The sequence below is a fragment of the Dendropsophus ebraccatus genome, chromosome 3, assembly GCF_027789765.1.
Source record: "Dendropsophus ebraccatus isolate aDenEbr1 chromosome 3, aDenEbr1.pat, whole genome shotgun sequence".
Taxonomy (NCBI): Eukaryota; Metazoa; Chordata; class Amphibia; order Anura; family Hylidae; genus Dendropsophus; species Dendropsophus ebraccatus.
The window spans coordinates 200,396,922-200,419,562 of NC_091456.1; the positions used below are offsets into that span (position 1 = coordinate 200,396,922).

At 48.7% G+C, this 22,641-nt stretch overlaps 1 protein-coding gene across 2 annotated transcripts in view; it reads left to right on the forward strand.

Annotated features, from left to right (window-relative positions):
- Positions 1-4,947, forward strand: part of LOC138786374 (C-type lectin domain family 4 member F-like) — a 43,675-nt gene extending 38,728 nt beyond the window's left edge. For both annotated transcript variants that reach the window (XM_069963362.1, XM_069963361.1), the window contains exons 9-10: positions 3,937-4,022; positions 4,667-4,947. In XM_069963362.1, coding sequence (XP_069819463.1) covers positions 3,937-4,022; positions 4,667-4,856 — 276 coding nt within the window. In that variant the 3' untranslated portion in view covers positions 4,857-4,947. The remainder of the gene's footprint in view (positions 1-3,936; positions 4,023-4,666) is intronic.
- Positions 4,948-22,641: the final 17,694 nt, after the last annotated feature.

A 22,641-nucleotide genomic window follows, 5' to 3' on the forward strand; every position in this document is an offset into this window, starting at 1 on the left:
TCCAGAGGGAGAGAGAGCACAGGAAGTGGGGGCAGGGCTTAGATAGTCCAGAGGGAGAGAGATCACAGAAAGTGGGGGCAGGGCTTAGTGCAGAGGGAGAGAGAACACAGGAAGTGGGGGCAGGGCTTAGTGCAGAGGGAGAGAGAACACAGGAAGTGGGGGCAGGGCTTAGTGCAGAGGGAGAGAGAACACAGGAAGTGGGGGCAGGGCTTAGTGCAGAGGGAGAGAGAACACAGGAAGTGGGGGCAGGGCTTAGATAGTCCAGAGGGAGAGAGAGCACAGGAAGTGGGGGCAGGGCTTAGATAGTCCAGAGGGAGAGAGAGCACAGGAAGTGGGGGCAGGGCTTAGATAGTCCAGAGGGAGAGAGAGCACAGGAAGTGGGGGCAGGGCTTAGTGCAGAGGGAGAGAGAACACAGGAAGTGGGGGCAGGGCTTAGATAGTCCAGAGGGAGAGAGAACACAGGAAGTGGAGGCAGGGCTTAGATAGTCCAGAAGGAGAGAGAACACAGGAAGTGGGGGCAGGGCTTAGATAGTGCAGAGGGAGAGAGCACAGGAAGTGGGGGCAGGGCTTAGTGCAGAGGAGAGAGAACACAGGAAGTGGGGGCAGGGCTTAGATAGTCCAGAGGGAGAGAGAACACAGGAAGTGGGGGCAGGGCTTAGATAGTGCAGAGGGAGAGAGAACACAGGAAGTGGGGGCAGGGCTTAGATAGTCCAGAGGGAGAGAGAACACAGGAAGTGGGGGGAGGGCTTAGATAGTCCAGAGGGAGAGAGAACACATTAAGTGGGGGCAGGGTTTAGATAGTGCAGAGGGAGAGAGAACACAGGAAGTGGGGGCAGGGCTTATATAGTCCAGATGGAGAGAGAACACAGGAAGTGGGGGCAGGGCTTGGTGCAGAGGGAGAGAGAACACAGGAAGTGGGGGCAGGGCTTAGATAGTCCAGAGGGAGAGAGAGCACAGGAAGTGGGGGCAGGGCTTAGATAGTCCAGAGGTAGAGAGAACAGGAGGTGGGGGCAGGGCTTAGATAGTGCAGAGGGAGAGAGAACACAGGAAGTGGGGGCAGGGCTTAGATAGTGCAGAGGGAGAGAGAACACAGGAAGTGGGGGCAGGGCTTAGATAGTGCAGAGGGAGAGAGAACACAGGAAGTGGGGGCAGGGCTTAGATAGTCCAGAGGGAGAGAGAACACAGGAAGTGGGGCAGGGCTTAGTGCAGAGGGAGAGAGAACACAGGAAGTGGGGGCAGGGCTTAGATAGTCCAGAGGGAGAGAGAACACAGGAAGTGGGGGCAGGGCTTAGATAGTCCAGAGGGAGAGAGAACACAGGAAGTGGGGGCAGGGCTTAGATAGTCCAGAGGGAGAGAGAACACAGGAAGTGGGGGCAGGGCTTAGATAGTCCAGAAGGAGAGAGAACACAGGAAGTGGGGGCAGGGCTTAGATAGTCCAGAAGGAGAGAGAACACAGGAAGTGGGGACAGGGCTTAGTGCAGAGGGAGAGAGAACACAGGAAGTGGGGACAGGGCTTAGTGCAGAGGGAGAGAGAACACAGGAAGTGGGGGCAGGGCTTAGATAGTCCAGAGGGAGAGAGAACACAGGAAGTGGGGGCAGGGCTTAGTGCAGAGGGAGAGAGAACACAGGAAGTGGGGGCAGGGCTTAGATAGTGCAGAGGGAGAGAGAACACAGGAAGTGGGGGCAGGGCTTAGTGCAGAGGGAGAGAGAACACAGGAAGTGGGGGCAGGGCTTAGTGCAGAGGGAGAGAGAACACAGGAAGTGGGGGCAGGGCTTAGATAGTCCAGAGGCAGAGAGAACACAGGAAGTGGGGGCAGGGCTTAGGTAGTCCAGAGGGAGAGAGATCACAGGAAGTGGGGGCAGGGCTTAGTGCAGAGGGAGAGAGAACACAGGAAGTGGGGCAGGGCTTAGTGCAGAGGGAGAGAGAACACAGGAAGTGGGGGCAGGGCTTAGATAGTCCAGAGGGAGAGAGAACACAGGAAGTGGGGACAGGGCTTAGATAGTGCAGAGGGAGAGAGAACACAGGAAGTGGGGACAGGGCTTAGTGCAGAGGGGGAGAGAGCACAGGAAGTGGGGGCAGGGCTTAGTGCAGAGGGAGAGAGAACACAGGAAGTGGGGGCAGGGCTTAGATAGTCCAGAGGGAGAGAGAACACAGGAAGTGGGGACAGGGCTTAGATAGTGCAGAGGGAGAGAGAACACAGGAAGTGGGGACAGGGCTTAGTGCAGAGGGGGAGAGAGCACAGGAAGTGGGGGCAGGGCTTAGTGCAGAGGGGGAGAGAGCACAGGAAGTGGGGCAGGGCTTAGTGCAGAGGGAGAGAGAACACAGGAAGTGGGGCAGGGCTTAGTGCAGAGGGAGAGAGAGCACAGGAAGTGGGGGCAGGGCTTAGTGCAGAGGGGGAGAGAGCACAGGAAGTGGGGCAGGGCTTAGTGCAGAGGGAGAGAGAACACAGGAAGTGGGGCAGGGCTTAGTGCAGAGGGAGAGAGAACACAGGAAGTGGGGGCAGGGCTTGGTGCAGAGGGAGAGAAAACACAGGAAGTGGGGGCAGGGCTTAGATAGTCCAGAGGGAGAGAGAACACAGGAAGTGGGGGCAGGGCTTAGATAGTCCAGAAGGAGAGAGAACACAGGAAGTGGGGGCAGGGCTTAGTGCAGAGGGAGAGAGAACACAGGAAGTGGGGGCAGGGCTTAGATAGTCCAGAGGGGGAGAGAGCACAGGAAGTGGGGGCAGGGCTTAGTGCAGAGGGAGAGAGAACACAGGAAGTGGGGGCAGGGCTTAGTGCAGAGGGAGAGAGAACACAGGAAGTGGGGGCAGGGCTTAGTGCAGAGGGGGAGAGAGCACAGGAAGTGGGGCAGGGCTTAGTGCAGAGGGAGAGAGAACACAGGAAGTGGGGCAGGGCTTAGTGCAGAGGGAGAGAGAACACAGGAAGTGGGGGCAGGGCTTGGTGCAGAGGGAGAGAGAACACAGGAAGTGGGGGCAGGGCTTAGATAGTCCAGAGGGAGAGAGAACACAGGAAGTGGGGGCAGGGCTTAGATAGTCCAGAAGGAGAGAGAACACAGGAAGTGGGGGCAGGGCTTAGTGCAGAGGGAGAGAGAACACAGGAAGTGGGGGCAGGGCTTAGATAGTCCAGAGGGCGAGAGAGCACAGGAAGTGGGGGCAGGGCTTAGTGCAGAGGGAGAGAGAACACAGGAAGTGGGGGCAGGGCTTAGTGCAGAGGGAGAGAGAACACAGGAAGTGGGGACAGGGCTTAGTGCAGAGGGGGAGAGAGCACAGGAAGTGGGGCAGGGCTTAGTGCAGAGGGAGAGAGAACACAGGAAGTGGGGCAGGGCTTAGTGCAGAGGGAGAGAGAACACAGGAAGTGGGGGCAGGGCTTGGTGCAGAGGGAGAGAGAACACAGGAAGTGGGGGCAGGGCTTAGATAGTCCAGAGGGAGAGAGAACACAGGAAGTGGGGCAGGGCTTAGATAGTCCAGAGGGAGAGAGAACACAGGAAGTGGGGGCAGGGCTTAGTGCAGAGGGAGAGAGAACACAGGAAGTGGGGGCAGGGCTTAGATAGTCCAGAGGGGGAGAGAGCACAGGAAGTGGGGGCAGGGCTTAGTGCAGAGGGAGAGAGAACACAGGAAGTGGGGGCAGGGCTTAGATAGTGCTTTGTGCCGCCACATATAATAGTGCACTGTGTAAATACACTATGTCACTATGACAACACTATGACAACACTATGTCATGGCATACCAGAACGGAGTAAGTGCTGTGCTGTGACTGGCCAGAGGGTGAGGATAAGGTAGTCCCTGTGTGAATGATACATGGCTGTGAACCATGGAGGGAGCTCTTGGTGGCTCGGTTACAGTAGTGACTTCACTAACATCACCTGTCCCCACCCTGAAGGGTTAATGTAATAAATCCAGTCTGCCTTCTATTTTCTCTTGTCTCCGTTGTTTTCAGGATTTGATTACAAGAACGGCCGGCAGTTACTGGATCGGCCTAAGTAGGCTGGAAAAGTCCTGGGTGTGGTCCGACAAGACGATCAAGTGAGTGACAGCTTGAGGCCAGGGCAGGGCTGGGGCTGTAGGGATTAGAGCCATAGGGATCAGATCTGTATGGGTGAAAGATGTAGGAATCAGAGCCATAAGATTCAGATATGTAGGGATCAGTGCTATAAGGATCAGAAATGTAGGGATCAGTGCTATAAGGATCAGAGATGTAGGGATCAGTGCTATAAGGATCAGAAATGTAGGGATCAGTGCTATAAGGATCAGAGATGTAGGGATCAGTGCTATAAGGATCAGAGATGTAGGGATCAGTGCTATAAGGATCAGAGATGTAGGGATCAGTGCTATAAGGATCAGAGATGTAGGGATCAGTGCTATAAGGATCAGAGATGTAGGGATCAGTGCTATAAGGATTAGAGATGGAGAGATCAGTGCTGTAAGGATCAGAGCCATATAGATCAGATCTGTAGGGATCAGAGTGGTAGAGATCAGAGCTGTAAGGATCACTACTATAAGGATCAGAATTAGAAGGATCAGTGCTGTAAGGATCAGAGATGTAGATATCAGCGATATAGGGATCAGTGCTGTAAGGATCAGAGATGTAGGAATAAGAGTTGTAGGGATCAGAGCTGTAGGGATTGTGTTTTCTTCGCTTGTTTTTCTACACTTGTCTCTTCACACAGAGAAGATTTCAAGGCTCGGAGTAACCAGAACTGCGCCAAAGCGAATCCCCTCCTGATGGGTGAGATCTGCCGAAACCCCCTGCCCTGGATCTGTGAGAAGAGAACAGCGAGGTGCGGCTCCCCGACCACCGCCCTGCGCTGCATAGGAGAGAGGAGCGGGATACTGGGGGAGAGATATCAGCCGCTATAACCATCTGCTAATAAGTCCTATATAGTATATAACAGTATCATGTATCCACAACAACGTATGTGCAAAAAGTATGTGCCCCCCCATAATGAAATCTGACTTATTTTCCTAATTATTACAATGTTATCAGATTTACATTACACTCTCTTATATATGTTCTTATTCTGTTGTCTCTGTGATTATGGAGGCGGCCATCTCCTTCCTCCAGCCCCAGAGGTTTCTATGCTGGAGCCCATGGGCCCACCGCCTGTACTCCCCCATAACTATAGAGAATAGAGACCTGCCGCCTGTACTCCCCCATAACTATAGAGAATAGAGACCTGCCGCCTGTACTCCCCCCATAACTATAGAGAACAGAGACCTGCCGCCTGTACTCCCCCATAACTATAGAGAATAGAGAATAGAGACCTGCCGCCTGTACTCCCCCATAACTATAGAGAATAGGGACCTGCCGCCTGTACTCCCCCATAACTATAGAGAATAGAGAATAGAGACCTGCCGCCTGTACTCCCCCCATAACTATAGAGAATAGAGACCTGCCGCCTGTACTCCCCCATAACTATAGAGAATAGAGACCTGCCGCCTGTACTCCCCCATAACTAGAGAGAATAGAGACCTGCCGCCTGTACTCCCCCATAACTATAGAGAATAGAGACCTGCCGCCTGTACTCCCCCCATAACTATAGAGAATAGAGACCTGCCGCCTGTACTCCCCCATAACTATAGAGAATAGAGACCTGCCGCCTGTACTCCCCCATAACTATAGAGAACAGAGACCTGCCGCCTGTACTCCCCCCATAACTATAGAGAATAGAGACCTGCCGCCTGTACTCCCCCATAACTATAGAGAACAGAGACCTGCCGCCTGTACTCCCCCATAACTATAGAGAATAGAGACCTGCCGCCTGTACTCCCCCATAACTATAGAGAATAGAGACCTGCCGACTGTACTCCCCCATAACTATAGAGAATAGAGACCTGCCGCCTGTACTCCCCCATAACTATAGAGAATAGAGACCTGCCGCCTGTACTCCCCCATAACTATAGAGAATAGAGACCTGCCGCCTGTACTCCCCCATAACTATAGAGAATAGAGACCTGCCGCCTGTACTCCCCCCATAACTATAGAGAATAGAGACCTGCCGCCTGTACTCCCCCATAACTATAGAGAATAGAGACCTGCCGCCTGTACTCCCCCATAACTATAGAGAATAGAGACCTGCCGCCTGTACTCCCCCCATAACTATAGAGTATAGAGACCTGATGCCTGTACTCCCCCATAACTATAGAGAATAGAGACCTGCTGCCTGTACTCCCCCATAACTATAGAGAATAGAGACCTGCCGCCTGTACTCCCCCATAACTATAGAGAATAGAGACCTGCCGCCTGTACTTCCCCATAACTATAGAGAATAGAGACCTGCCGCCTGTACTCCCCCATAACTATAGAGAATAGAGACCTGCCGCCTGTACTCCCCCATAACTATAGAGAATAGAGACCTGACGCCTGTACTCCCCCCATAACTATAGAGAATAGGGACCTGCCGCCTGTACTCCCCCATAACTATAGAGTATAGAGACCTGATGCCTGTACTCCCCCATAACTATAGAGAATAGAGACCTGCCACCTGTACTCCCCCCATAACTATAGAGAATAGAGACCTGCCGCCTGTACTCCCCCATAACTATAGAGAATAGAGACCTGCCGCCTGTACTCCCCCATAACTATAGAGAATAGAGACCTGCCGCCTGTACTCCCCCCATAACTATAGAGAATAGAGACCTGCCGCCTGTACTCCCCCATAACTATAGAGAATAGAGACCTGCCGCCTGTACTCCCCCATAACTATAGAGAATAGAGACCTGCCGCCTGTACTCCCCCCATAACTATAGAGAATAGAGACCTGCCGCCTGTACTCCCCCATAACTATAGAGAATAGAGACCTGCCGCCTGTACTCCCCCCATAACTATAGAGAATAGAGACCTGCCGCCTGTACTCCCCCATAACTATAGAGCATAGAGACCTGCCGCCTGTACTCCCCCATAACTATAGAGAATAGAGACCTGCCGCCTGTACTCCCCCATAACTATAGAGAATAGAGACCTGCCGCCTGTACTCCCCCATAACTATAGAGAACAGAGACCTGCCGCCTGTACTCCCCCATAACTATAGAGAATAGAGACCTGCCGCCTGTACTCCCCCATAACTATAGAGAATAGAGACCTGCCGCCTGTACTCCCCCATAACTATAGAGAATAGGGACCTGCCGCCTGTACTCCCCCATAACTATAGAGAATAGAGACCTGCCGCCTGTACTCCCCCATAACTATAGAGAATAGAGACCTGCCGCCTGTACTCCCCCCATAACTATAGAGAATAGAGACCTGCCGCCTGTACTCCCCCATAACTATAGAGAATAGAGACCTGCCGCCTGTACTCCCCCATAACTATAGAGAACAGAGACCTGCCGCCTGTACTCCCCCCATAACTATAGAGAATAGAGACCTGCCGCCTGTACTCCCCCCATAACTATAGAGAATAGAGACCTGCCGCCTGTACTCCCCCATAACTATAGAGAATAGAGACCTGCCGCCTGTACTCCCCCATAACTATAGAGAATAGAGACCTGCCGCCTGTACTCCCCCATAACTATAGAGAATAGAGACCTGCCGCCTGTACTGCCCCATAACTATAGAGAATAGAGACCTGCCGCCTGTACTCCCCCATAACTATAGAGAATAGAGACCTGCCGCCTGTACTGCCCCATAACTATAGAGAATAGAGACCTGCCGCCTGTACTCCCCCCATAACTATAGAGAATAGAGACCTGACGCCTGTACTCCCCCATAACTATAGAGAACAGAGACCTGCCGCCTGTACTCCCCCCATAACTATAGAGACCTGCCGCCTGTACTGCCCCATAACTATAGAGAATAGAGACCTGACGCCTGTACTCCCCCATAACTATAGAGAATAGAGACCTGCCGCCTGTACTCCCCCCATAACTATAGAGAATAGAGACCTGCCGCCTGTACTCCCCCCATAACTATAGAGAATAGAGACCTGCCGCCTGTACTCCCCCATAACTATAGAGAATAGAGACCTGCCGCCTGTACTCCCCCATAATTATACAGAATAGAGACCTGCCGCCTGTACTCCCCCATAACTATAGAGAATAGAGACCTGCCGCCTGTACTGCCCCATAACTATAGAGAATAGAGACCTGCCGCCTGTACTCCCCCATAACTATAGAGAATAGAGACCTGCCGCCTGTACTCCCCCATAACTATAGAGAATAGAGACCTGCCACCTGTACTGCCCCATAACTATAGAGAATAGAGACCTGCCGCCTGTACTCCCCCATAACTATAGAGAACAGAGACCTGCCGCCTGTACTCCCCCCATAACTATAGAGACCTGCCGCCTGTACTGCCCCATAACTATAGAGAATAGAGACCTGACGCCTGTACTCCCCCATAACTATAGAGAATAGAGACCTGCCGCCTGTACTCCCCCCATAACTATAGAGAATAGAGACCTGCCACCTGTACTCCCCCATAACTATAGAGCATAGAGACCTGCCGCCTGTACTCCCCCATAACTATAGAGAATAGAGACCTGCCGCCTGTACTCCCCCATAACTATAGAGACCTGCCGCCTGTACTCCCCCATAACTATAGAGAATAGGGACCTGCCGCCTGTACTCCCCCCATAACTATAGAGAATAGAGACCTGCCGCCTGTACTCCCCATAACTATAGAGAATAGAGACCTGCCGCCTGTACTCCCCCATAACTATAGAGAATAGAGACCTGCCGCCTGTACTCCCCCATAACTATAGAGAACAGAGACCTGCCGCCTGTACTCCCCCCATAACTATAGAGAATAGAGACCTGCCGCCTGTACTCCCCCATAACTATAGAGAATAGAGACCTGCCGCCTGTACTGCCCCATAACTATAGAGAATAGAGACCTGCCGCCTGTACTCCCCCATAACTATAGAGAACAGAGACCTGCCGCCTGTACTCCCCCCATAACTATAGAGACCTGCCGCCTGTACTGCCCCATACCTATAGAGAATAGAGACCTGACGCCTGTACTCCCCCATAACTATAGAGAATAGAGACCTGCCGCCTGTACTCCCCCCATAACTATAGAGAATAGAGACCTGCCGCCTGTACTCCCCCATAACTATAGAGAATAGAGGCCTGCCGCCTGTACTCCCCCATAACTATAGAGAATAGAGACCTGCCGCCTGTACTCCCCCATAACTATAGAGAATAGAGACCTGCCGCCTGTACTCCCCCATAACTATAGAGAATAGAGACCTGCCGCCTGTACTCCCCCATAACTATAGAGAATAGAGACCTGCCGCCTGTACTCCCCCATAACTATACAGAATAGAGACCTGCCGCCTGTACTCCCCCATAACTATAGAGAATAGAGACCTGCCGCCTGTACTCCCCCATAACTATAGAGAATAGAGACCTGCCGCCTGTACTGCCCCATAACTATAGAGAATAGAGACCTGCCGCCTGTACTGCCCCATAACTATAGAGAATAGAGACCTGCCGCCTGTACTGCCCCATAACTATAGAGAATAGAGACCTGACGCCTGTACTCCCCCCATAACTATAGAGAATAGAGACCTGCCGCCTGTACTCCCCCCATAACTATAGAGAATAGAGACCTGCCGCCTGTACTCCCCCATAACTATAGAGAATAGAGACCTGCCGCCTGTACTCCCCCATAATTATACAGAATAGAGACCTGCCGCCTGTACTCCCCCATAACTATAGAGAATAGAGACCTGCCGCCTGTACTGCCCCATAACTATAGAGAATAGAGACCTGACGCCTGTACTGCCCCATAACTATAGAGAATAGAGACCTGCCGCCTGTACTCCCCCCATAACTATAGAGAATAGAGACCTGCCGCGTGTACTCCCCCATAACTATAGAGAATAGAGACCTGCCGCCTGTACTCCCCCATAACTATAGAGAATAGAGACCTGCCGCCTGTACTCCCCCATAACTATAGAGAATAGAGACCTGCCGCCTGTACTCCCCCATAACTATAGAGAATAGAGACCTGCCGCCTGTACTCCCCCATAACTATAGAGAATAGAGACCTGCCGACTGTACTCCCCCATAACTATAGAGAATAGAGACCTGCCGCCTGTACTCCCCCCATAACTATAGAGTATAGAGACCTGATGCCTGTACTCCCCCATAACTATAGAGAATAGAGACCTGATGCCTGTACTCCCCCATAACTATAGAGAACAGAGACCTGCCGCCTGTACTCCCCTATAACTATAGAGAATAGAGACCTGCCGCCTGTACTGCCCCATAACTATAGAGAATAGAGACCTGCCGCCTGTACTCCCCCATAACTATAGAGTATAGAGACCTGATGCCTGTACTCCCCCATAACTATAGAGAATAGAGACCTGCCGCCTGTACTCCCCCCATAACTATAGAGAATAGAGACCTGCCGCCTGTACTCCCCCCATAACTATAGAGAATAGAGACCTGCCGCCTGTACTCCCCCCATAACTATAGATAATAGAGACCTGCCGCCTGTACTCCCCCATAACTATAGAGAATAGAGACCTGCCGCCTGTACTCCCCCCATAACTATAGAGAATAGAGACCTGCCGCCTGTACTCCCCTATAACTATAGAGAATAGAGACCTGCCGCCTGTACTCCCCCATAACTATAGAGAATAGAGACCTGCCGCCTGTACTCCCCCATAACTATAGATAATAGAGACCTGCCGCCTGTACTCCCCCATAACTATAGAGAATAGAGACCTGCCGCCTGTACTCCCCCCATAACTATAGAGTATAGAGACCTGCCGCCTGTACTCCCCCATAACTATAGAGAATAGAGACCTGCCGCCCTGCTGCCCATAGTATATAGGCCCCCTGTGTGCTCCCTCAGGGGTATTTAGCCCCCCTGTGTGCTCCCCCACTTGGATATAGACCTCCTGTGTGCTACCCCACTTGGATATAGACCCCTGTGTGCTCCTCCAGTAGTATATAAACCCCCTGTGTGGTTCTCCCAGTAGTATATAGACCCCCTGTGTGCCCCACCAGTATTATAAAGACCCCTTGTGTGCTGCCCCAGTAGTATACAGACCCCTGTGAACTCCCCCAGATATATATAGACCACCTGTGTGCCTAATAAGTAGTATATAGACCCCCTGTATGTTCCCCCAGTAGTATATAGACCCCCTGTGTGCCCTACCAGTAGTATATAGACCCCTGTGTGCTCCCCCAGTAGTATATAGCCCCCCTGTGTACTCCCCCAGTTATATATAGACCACCTCTGTGCCTCACAAGTAGTATATAGACCCCCTGTATGTTCCCCAGTAGTATATAGACCCCCTGTGTGCCCTACCAGTAGTATATAGACCCCTGTGTGCTCCCCCAGTAGTATATAGCCCCCCTGTGTGCTCCCCACTTGGATATAGACCTCCTGTATGCTCTCCAAGTTGTATATAGACCCCATTCTGCTGCCCCAAATAGTTTATAGACCCCCTGTGTGCTTCCCCCAGTAGTATATAGACCCCTCTGTGAAGCCCCAGTAGTCTATAGCCCCCTGTGTGCTCCCCCTGTTATATAGCCCCCTGTGTGCTCCCCCATTTATATATACCCCCGATGTGTGCTCCCCCAGTTAAACAGACCCCTGTGTGCTCCCCCTCCCATATAGTATATAACACAATAAAACAAACACTTATACTCACCTGGGTCCAGGCGTCTCCTCTTCTCTTCACTCTTGTGGCTGCAGGAAGGGTTTTCCCTGTGATCACAAGAGGCCGCTCTCCCCTTGTCCTGGCGCTGATGCTCCAGTGATGTCACTGGAGCGCCGGTACCACATGGACAAAGCTGCCACTTGTGACCGCAAGGAAAACCCTTCCTGCGGCCACAAGAGTGACTGACAGGAAGGGAGCCAATGTCTCCCGCCCTGTCAGTGCTGCTGCATGTAACTATGAGCGCTCATTACGAGTGCTCATAGTTACAGTTCAGATGGCAGCAGCGAGCGGGGCAGCGGCCATGTCCAGCGGTCTTGAGCACAAGAGCAGGACGTGGGGGCCCCCCTGGATGTTGGGGGCCCCAAGCGATCGCTTGGGGTGCTTGGTGCCAAAGACCGCCACTGTGTATACACCTGTATATACTGTATGTTCTCACTATGTGTGTATACACCTGTATATACTGTATGTTCTCACTATGTGTGTATACACCTGTATATACTGTATGTTCTCACTATATGTGTGTATATACACCTGTATATACTGTATGTTCTCACTATATGTATGTATATACACCTGTATATACGGTATGTTCTCACTATATGTGTGTATATACACCTGTATATACTGTACGTTCTCACTATATGTGTGTGTGTTTAGCTGTATATACTGTATGTTCTCACTATATATGTGTGTATACACCTGTATATACTGTATGTTCTCACTATATGTGTGTTTAGCTGTATATACTGTATGTTCTCACTATATGTGTGTATATACAGTATATACACCTGTATATACTGTATGTTCTCACTATATGTGTGTATATACACCTGTATATACTGTATGTTCTCACTATATGTGTGTATATACACCTGTATATACTGTATGTTCTCACTATATGTGTGTATACACCTGTATATACTGTATGTTCTCACTATATGTGTGTGTATACACCTGTATATACTGTATGTTCTCACTATATGTGTGTATACACCTGTATATACTGTATGTTCTCACTATATGTGTGTATACACCTGTATATACTGTATGTTCTCACTATATGTGTGTATACACCTGTTTATACTGTATGTTCTCACTATATGTGTGTATACACCTGTATATACTGTATGTTCTCACTATATGTGTGTATACACCTGTATATACTGTATGTTCTCACTATATGTGTGTGTATACACCTGTATATACTGTATGTTCTCACTATATGTGTGTATACACCTGTATATTCTCACTATATGTGTGTATACACCTGTATATTCTCACTATATGTGTGTATATACACCTGTATATACTGTATGTTCTCACTATATGTGTGTATACACCTGTATATACTGTATGTTCTCACTATATGTGTGTGTATACACCTGTATATACTGTATGTGCATATGTATGTGTGTATACACCGGTATATACTGTATGTTCTCACTATGTGTGTATATTTAGCTGTATATACTGTATGTTCTCACTATGTGTGTGTATATACACCTGTATATACTGTATGTTCTCACTATATGTGTGTATACACTGGTATATACTGTATGTTCTCACTATGTGTGTATATTTAGCTGTATATACTGTATGTTCTCACTATATGTGTGTATACACCTGTTTATACTGTATGTGCATATGTATGTGTGTATACACCGGTATATACTGTATGTTCTCACTATGTGTGTATATTTAGCTGTATATACTGTACATTCTCACTATATGTGTGTATACACCTGTATATACTGTATGTTCTCACTATATGTGTGTATACACCTGTATATACTGTATGTTCTCACTATATGTGTGTATACACTTGTATATACTGTATGTTCTCACTATGTGTGTATATACACCTGTATATACTGTATGTTCTCACTATATGTGTATATACACCTGTATATACTGTATGTTCTCACTATATGTGTATATACACCTGTATATACTGTATGTTCTCACTATTTGTGTATATTTAGCTGTATATACTGTATGTTCTCACTATATGTGTGTGTATACAGTATATACACCTGTATATACTGTATGTTCTCACTATATGTGTATATACACCTGTATATACTGTATGTTCTCACTATATGTGTGTATACACCGGTATATACTGTATGTGCATATGTATGTCAGGAAGACAAGTGTGGGTCGCTGTTTCCGGCGCTGGGCGCCCCATAGACCTTGTTCTGGGTAGTTGTGGCCATCAGGCAGTATTACGATGCTGCGGTGACAGGAAGTCCTGCTCTCCAGTATTCGCCTCTTTATACGTTTATTGTGCTAAAAAAAACATCAGAAGTTTCTATTTCAGCTGAAAATAGAAACGAGTTCTATACATAAACATCAAAAATACTATACACATATATAACTACACAGAAACATACATACACATGCAACATACACATAGAAAATACACATGTAACTATACACACATCACACATATAACTATACACACATCACACATATACACACAGATCACACATGTAACTATACACACAGATCACATATAACTATACACACATCACACATATAACTATACACACATCACACATATACACACATCACACATATAACTATACACTTATCACGCACATAACTATACACACAGATCACAGATATACACACAGATCACACATATACACACAGATAACACATATAACTATACACACACATCACACATATACACACAGATCACACACATCACACATATAACTATACACACATCACACACATACACACAGATCACATATAACTATACACACATCACACATATAACTATACACTTATCACACATATACACACAGATCACATATAACTATACACACATCACACATATACACACAGATCACATATAACTATACACACATCACACACATACACACAGATCACATATAACTATACACACATCACACATATAACTATACACTTATCACACATATACACACAGATCACATATAACTATACACACATCACACATATACACACAGATCACACATATACACACAGATCACACAGATCACACATATACACAGATCACACACATCACACATATAACTATACACACATCACACATATAACTATACACTTATCCCACATATACACACATCACACATATACACACAGATCACACATGTAACTATACACACAGATCACATATAACTATACACACATCACACATATAACTATACACACATCACACATATACACAGATCACACATATAACTATACACTTATCACGCACATAACTATACACACAGATCACAGATATACACACAGATCACACATATACACACAGATCACACATATAACTATACACACACATCACACATATACACACAGATCACACACATCACACATATAACTATACACACATCACACACATACACACAGATCACATATAACTATACACACATCACACATATAACTATACACTTATCACACATATACACACAGATCACATATAACTATACACACATCACACATATAACTATACACTTATCACACATATACACACAGATCACATATAACTATACACACAGATCACATATAACTATACACACATCACACATATAACTATACACTTATCACACATATACACACAGATCACATATAACTATACACACATCACACATATACACACAGATCACACATATAACTATACACACATCACACATATACACACAGATCACACATATACACACAGATCACATATAACTATACACACATCACACATATAACTATACACTTATCACACATATACACACAGATCACATATAACTATACACACATCACACATATAACTATACACTTATCACACATATACACACAGATCACACATATACACACAGATCACACATATAACTATACACACAGATCACACATATACACACAGATCACACATATACACACAGATCACACATATAACTATACACACAGATCACACATATACACACAGATCACACATATACACACAGATCACACATATAACTATACACACAGATCACACATATACACACAGATCACACACATCACACATATAACTATACACACATCACACATATAACTATACACACATCACACATATACACACAGATCACACATATAACTATACACACAGATCACACATAACTATACACACATCACACATATACACACAGATCACACATATCACACATGTAACAGATTGAAAAGACTGATGAGCCTAAATACATGAAGAAAAGTACCACTACCCCAATATTGTGCGTCAGTGTGTGATTATAGACTGCACAGCATTGTGGCCCACACTGTAACAGCGCCCCCTGTGGTGACCAGTAGTGACTGATGGTGCAGGGTAGGAGGCGGCAGATGCTGTGTTACCGCTGCAGCACATGGCGGGGGGGTATCACACTAGCTCCTGTACACACTCTGTACGCTGTGCGCCTTCCTGCAGACTCAGACACAGAGAGTCCAGCAGTAGCTGCAGAACAATAACTCAGCAGCTGCAGAGCCGTGTACAGTCATAGTCCTTGTTCACACGCTGCATCGTAGCTTAGGATTTGGTGTGTCAGCGGTTTCCTTTAATAACACTGAGTCTTAGAATAAGTTTAGACTTGGGACTTGCACAGTCTCTTAGCTGAGTGGCTTTGAGTAAGTTGTAGCCGTGGTGACAGGGCGGACTACCTATCCGGGGGGCTGTCCAATGTGTACAGTGCTCTGCTGCAGGGGGTCCTGACAACTCTGGGATCAGCTGCGGCTACTCAGACGACTCACAGAAGGAACCAGTACTACACAGAGCAACATATCCAGGAGCATATGGCACCAGATGGAGCACTGCTAACAGCTGACCTTTAACCCTTGGCCGATAGGACTCAGCACCTGGCAGCGGGGCACGTAGGCGAGGAGCACTTCTCCAACTCCTGACTGGAAATGGTAACCAAGTGGATGACAGGACTTGTAGAGAATGACCCCTCAGCATGGACAAGCTGGTTTCCTCAGGCGGTAGTCGCACCTCTGATGTACTTATCAAGGCATACCAAGCAAGTTCAGGAACAAAGGCAGAACTGCTATGGAGCCCGTGGCATTAGGGGGCCCAGTGGCCCACTGCTGTAATGGCCCAGGCCCCCTGAGATCACGTCACTTGCAGCATCCAGTAGCCAATCGGGCCTTTCAGGTACTGCAAATGGCGTCCCAGATCCGGCCCTGCGAGCGCTCCTGATGAACACTTGCAGTTAAATGTGACAGAGTCAGGAGCCATTGGCTCCCCGCCCTGACAATCACTCTTGCGTCTGGAGGCAGCATTCTGCCACACGAGCCCGCTCCCTTCCCCATCGCTCCGGCGCATGAGTGATGTCAGCCGTGCTCAGGAGAAGAAGGAGACGCTGCAGCTGAACTTAGGTGAGTGCCGGGTTCTTTCTTATTTTAACATGAGGAGGCCGGCATGGGGAAGGGAGAATCAGGAGGGTTCATATACTTCCTAAGAGGAGGATATAATTACATGGGATTGCCTACATGGGGGGAGGGGGTTAACTTACATGGGATTGCCTACATGGGGGGAGGGGGTTAACTTACATGGGATTGCCTACATGGGGGGGTAACTAACAGGATTGCCTACATGGGGGGGTAACTAACAGGATTGCCTACATGGGGAGAATCGGGAGGGTTCATATACTTCCTAACAGGAGGAGACCTCTATTGGGGAGGGGGTTAATTACAAAGGATTGCCTACATGGGGGGAGGGGGTTAATTACAAAGGATTGCCTACATGGGGGGAGGGGGTTAATTACAAAGGATTGCCTACATGGGGGGAGGGGGTTAATTACAAAGGATTGCCTACATGGGGGGAGGGGGTTAATTACAAAGGATTGCCTACATGGGGGGAGGGGGTTAATTACAAAGGATTGCCTACATGGGGAAGGATTAAGGGGTAACTACCAGGGCAGATAACTATATAGCTGGGAAAGGGGCTGACTACCAGGAGAGATACCTGTATGGAGGAAGGAGACTAACTACAATGGGAGATGCCTACAGAAGGGGCTAACTACCCAAGGAAATGATTACATGGGGGGGGGGGGGCTATTAGGGGGGTAAATTACAGGGGGATGCCTACCTACCAGGCCACTACCTATGAGAGAAATAGCTACATGTGAATACTACCTACTAGGGGGTCTATCTGTACAGGGAGGCCTAACTACTATACAGATGCACAGCGGGGTCTGACTACTATATAGGGGCACAGAGGGGCCTAACTACTATACAGATGCACAGTGGTGGTCTGACTACTATATAGGATCACAGAGGGGCCTAACTACTATACAGATGCACAGCGGGGGTCTGACTACTATATAGGGGCACAGAGGGGCCTAACTACTATACAGATGCACAGTGGTGGTCTGACTACTATATAGGGGCACAGAGGGGCCTAACTACTATACAGATGTACAGCGGGGGTCTGACTACTATATAGGGTCACAGAGGGCCCTAACTACTATAAAGATGCACAGCAGGTGGTCTGACTACTATATAGGGTCACAGAGGAGCCTAACTACTATAAAGATGCACAGCCGGGTCTGACTACTATATAGGGGCACAGAGGGGCCTAACTACTATACAGATGCACAGTGGTGGTCTGACTACTATATAGGGGCACAGAGGGGCCTAACTACTATACAGATGCACAGTGGTGGTCTGACTACTATATAGGGGCACAGAGGGGCCTAACTACTATACAGATAAACAGCAGAGTCTGACTACTATATAGGGGCTCAGAGGGCCCTAACTACTATACAGATGTACAGCGGGGGTCTGACTACTATATAGGGGCACAGAGGGGCCTAACTACTATACAGATGTACAGCGGGGGTCTGACTACTATATAGGGGCACAGAGGGCCCTAACTACTATACAGATGTACAGCGGGGGTCTGACTACTACATAGGGGCTCAGAGAGGCCTTACTACTATACAGATGTACAGCGGGGGTCTGACTACTATATAGGGGCACAGAGGGGCCTAACTACTATACAGATGCACAGCGGGGGTCTGACTACTATATAGGGGCACAGAGGGGCCTAACTCCTATACAGATGCACAGCGGGGGTCTGACTACTACATAGGGGCTCAGAGGGGCCTAACTACTATACAGATGCACAGCGGGGGTCTGACTACTATATAGGGTCACAGAGGGCCCTAACTACTATACAGATGTACAGCGGGGGTCTGACTACTATGTAGGGGCACAGAGGGCTCTAACTACTATACAGATGCACAGTGGGGGTCTGACTACTATATAGGGGCACAGAGGGCCCTAACTACTATACAGATGCACAGTGGGGGTCTGACTACTACATAGGGTCACAGAGGGGCCTAACTACAGATGTACAGCAGGGTCTGACTACTATATAGGGGCACAGAGGGCTCTAACTACTATACAGATGCACAGTGGGGGTCTGACTACTATATAGGGGCACAGAGGGCCCTAACTACTATACAGATGCACAGTGGGGGTCTGACTACTACATAGGGTCACAGAGGGGCCTAACTACAGATGTACAGCAGGGTCTGACTACTATATAGGGGCACAGAGGGCCCTAACTACTATAAAGATGCACAGCGGGGTCTGACTACTATATAGGGGCACAGAGGGGCCTAACTACTATACAGATGCACAGCGGGGGTCTGACTACTATATAGGGTCACAGAGGGGCCTAACTACTATACAGATGCACAGCGGGGGTCTGACTACTATATAGGGGCACAGAGGGGCCCAACTACTATACAGATGCACAGTGGGGGTCTGACTACTACATAGGGTCACAGAGGGGCCTAACTACAGATGTACAGCAGGGTCTGACTTCTATATAGGATCACAGAGGGGCCTAACTACTATACAGATGCACAGCGGGGTCTGACTACTATATAGGGTCACAGAGGGGCCTAACTACTATACAGATGCACAGCGGGGGTCTGACTACTATATAGGGGCACAGAGGGGCCTAACTACTATACAGATGCACAGCGGGGTCTGACTACTATATAGGGTCACAGAGGGGCCTAACTACTATACAGATAAACAGCAGAGTCTGACTACTATATAGGGGCTCAGAGGGCCCTAACTACTATACAGATGCACAGCGGGGGTCTGACTACTATATAGGGTCACAGAGGGGTCTAACTACTATGCAGATGCACAGCGGGGTCTGACTACTATATAGGGGCACAGAGGGCCCTAACTACTATACAGATGTACAGCGGGGGTCTGACTACTATATAGGTTCACAGAGGGGCCTAACTACAGATGTACAGCAGGGTCTGACTACTATATAGGGGCACAGAGGGGTCTAACTACTATGCAGATGCACAGCGGGGTCTGACTACTATATAGGGGCACAGAGGGCCCTAACTACTATACAGATGTACAGCGGGGGTCTGACTACTACATAGGGGCTCAGAGAGGCCTTACTACTATACAGATGTACAGCGGGGGTCTGACTACTATATAGGGGCACAGAGGGGCCTAACTACTATACAGATGCACAGCGGGGGTCTGACTACTATATAGGGTCACAGAGGGGCCTAACTACAGATGTACAGCAGGGTCTGACTACTATATAGGGGCACAGAGGGGCCTAACTACTATAAAGATGCACAGCGGGGTCTGACTACTATATAGGGGCACAGAGGGCCCTAACTACTATAAAGATGCACAGCGGGGTCTGACTAGTATATAGGGGCACAGAGGGGCCTAACTACTATACAGATGCACAGTGGGGGTCTGACTACTATATAGGGGCACAGAGGGGCCTAACTACTATACAGATGCACAGTGGTGGTCTGACTACTATATAGGATCACAGAGGGGCCTAACTACTATACAGATGCACAGCGGGGTCTGACTACTATATAGGGGCACAGAGGGGCCTAACTACTATACAGATGCACAGTGGTGGTCTGACTACTATATAGGATCACAGAGGGGCCTAACTACTATACAGATGCACAGCGGGGGTCTGACTACTATATAGGGGCACAGAGGGGCCTAACTACTATACAGATGCACAGTGGTGGTCTGACTACTATATAGGGGCACAGAGGGGCCTAACTACTACACAGATGTACAGCGGGGGTCTGACTACTATATAGGGTCACAGAGGGCCCTAACTACTATAAAGATGCACAGCAGGTGGTCTGACTACTATATAGGGTCACAGAGGAGCCTAACTACTATAAAGATGCACAGCCGGGTCTGACTACTATATAGGGGCACAGAGGGGCCTAACTACTATACAGATGCACAGTGGTGGTCTGACTACTATATAGGGGCACAGAGGGGCCTAACTACTATACAGATGCACAGTGGTGGTCTGACTACTATATAGGGGCACAGAGGGGCCTAACTACTATACAGATAAACAGCAGAGTCTGACTACTATATAGGGGCTCAGAGGGCCCTAACTACTATACAGATGTACAGCGGGGGTCTGACTACTATATAGGGGCACAGAGGGGCCTAACTACTATACAGATGTACAGCGGGGGTCTGACTACTATATAGGGGCACAGAGGGCCCTAACTACTATACAGATGTACAGCGGGGGTCTGACTACTACATAGGGGCTCAGAGAGGCCTTACTACTATACAGATGTACAGCGGGGGTCTGACTACTATATAGGGGCACAGAGGGGCCTAACTACTATACAGATGCACAGCGGGGGTCTGACTACTATATAGGGGCACAGAGGGGCCTAACTCCTATACAGATGCACAGCGGGGGTCTGACTACTACATAGGGGCTCAGAGGGGCCTAACTACTATACAGATGCACAGCGGGGGTCTGACTACTATATAGGGTCACAGAGGGCCCTAACTACTATACAGATGTACAGCGGGGGTCTGACTACTATGTAGGGGCACAGAGGGCTCTAACTACTATACAGATGCACAGTGGGGGTCTGACTACTATATAGGGGCACAGAGGGCCCTAACTACTATACAGATGCACAGTGGGGGTCTGACTACTACATAGGGTCACAGAGGGGCCTAACTACAGATGTACAGCAGGGTCTGACTACTATATAGGGGCACAGAGGGCTCTAACTACTATACAGATGCACAGTGGGGGTCTGACTACTATATAGGGGCACAGAGGGCCCTAACTACTATACAGATGCACAGTGGGGGTCTGACTACTACATAGGGTCACAGAGGGGCCTAACTACAGATGTACAGCAGGGTCTGACTACTATATAGGGGCACAGAGGGCCCTAACTACTATAAAGATGCACAGCGGGGTCTGACTACTATATAGGGGCACAGAGGGGCCTAACTACTATACAGATGCACAGCGGGGGTCTGACTACTATATAGGGTCACAGAGGGGCCTAACTACTATACAGATGCACAGCGGGGGTCTGACTACTATATAGGGGCACAGAGGGGCCCAACTACTATACAGATGCACAGCGGGGGTCTGACTACTATATAGGGTCACAGAGGGGCCTAACTACAGATGTACAGCAGGGTCTGACTTCTATATAGGATCACAGAGGGGCCTAACTACTATACAGATGCACAGCGGGGTCTGACTACTATATAGGGTCACAGAGGGGCCTAACTACTATACAGATGCACAGCGGGGGTCTGACTACTATATAGGGGCACAGAGGGGCCTAACTACTATACAGATGCACAGCGGGGTCTGACTACTATATAGGGTCACAGAGGGGCCTAACTACTATACAGATAAACAGCAGAGTCTGACTACTATATAGGGGCTCAGAGGGCCCTAACTACTATACAGATGCACAGCGGGGGTCTGACTACTATATAGGGTCACAGAGGGGTCTAACTACTATGCAGATGCACAGCGGGGTCTGACTACTATATAGGGGCACAGAGGGCCCTAACTACTATACAGATGTACAGCGGGGGTCTGACTACTATATAGGTTCACAGAGGGGCCTAACTACAGATGTACAGCAGGGTCTGACTACTATATAGGGGCACAGAGGGGTCTAACTACTATGCAGATGCACAGCGGGGTC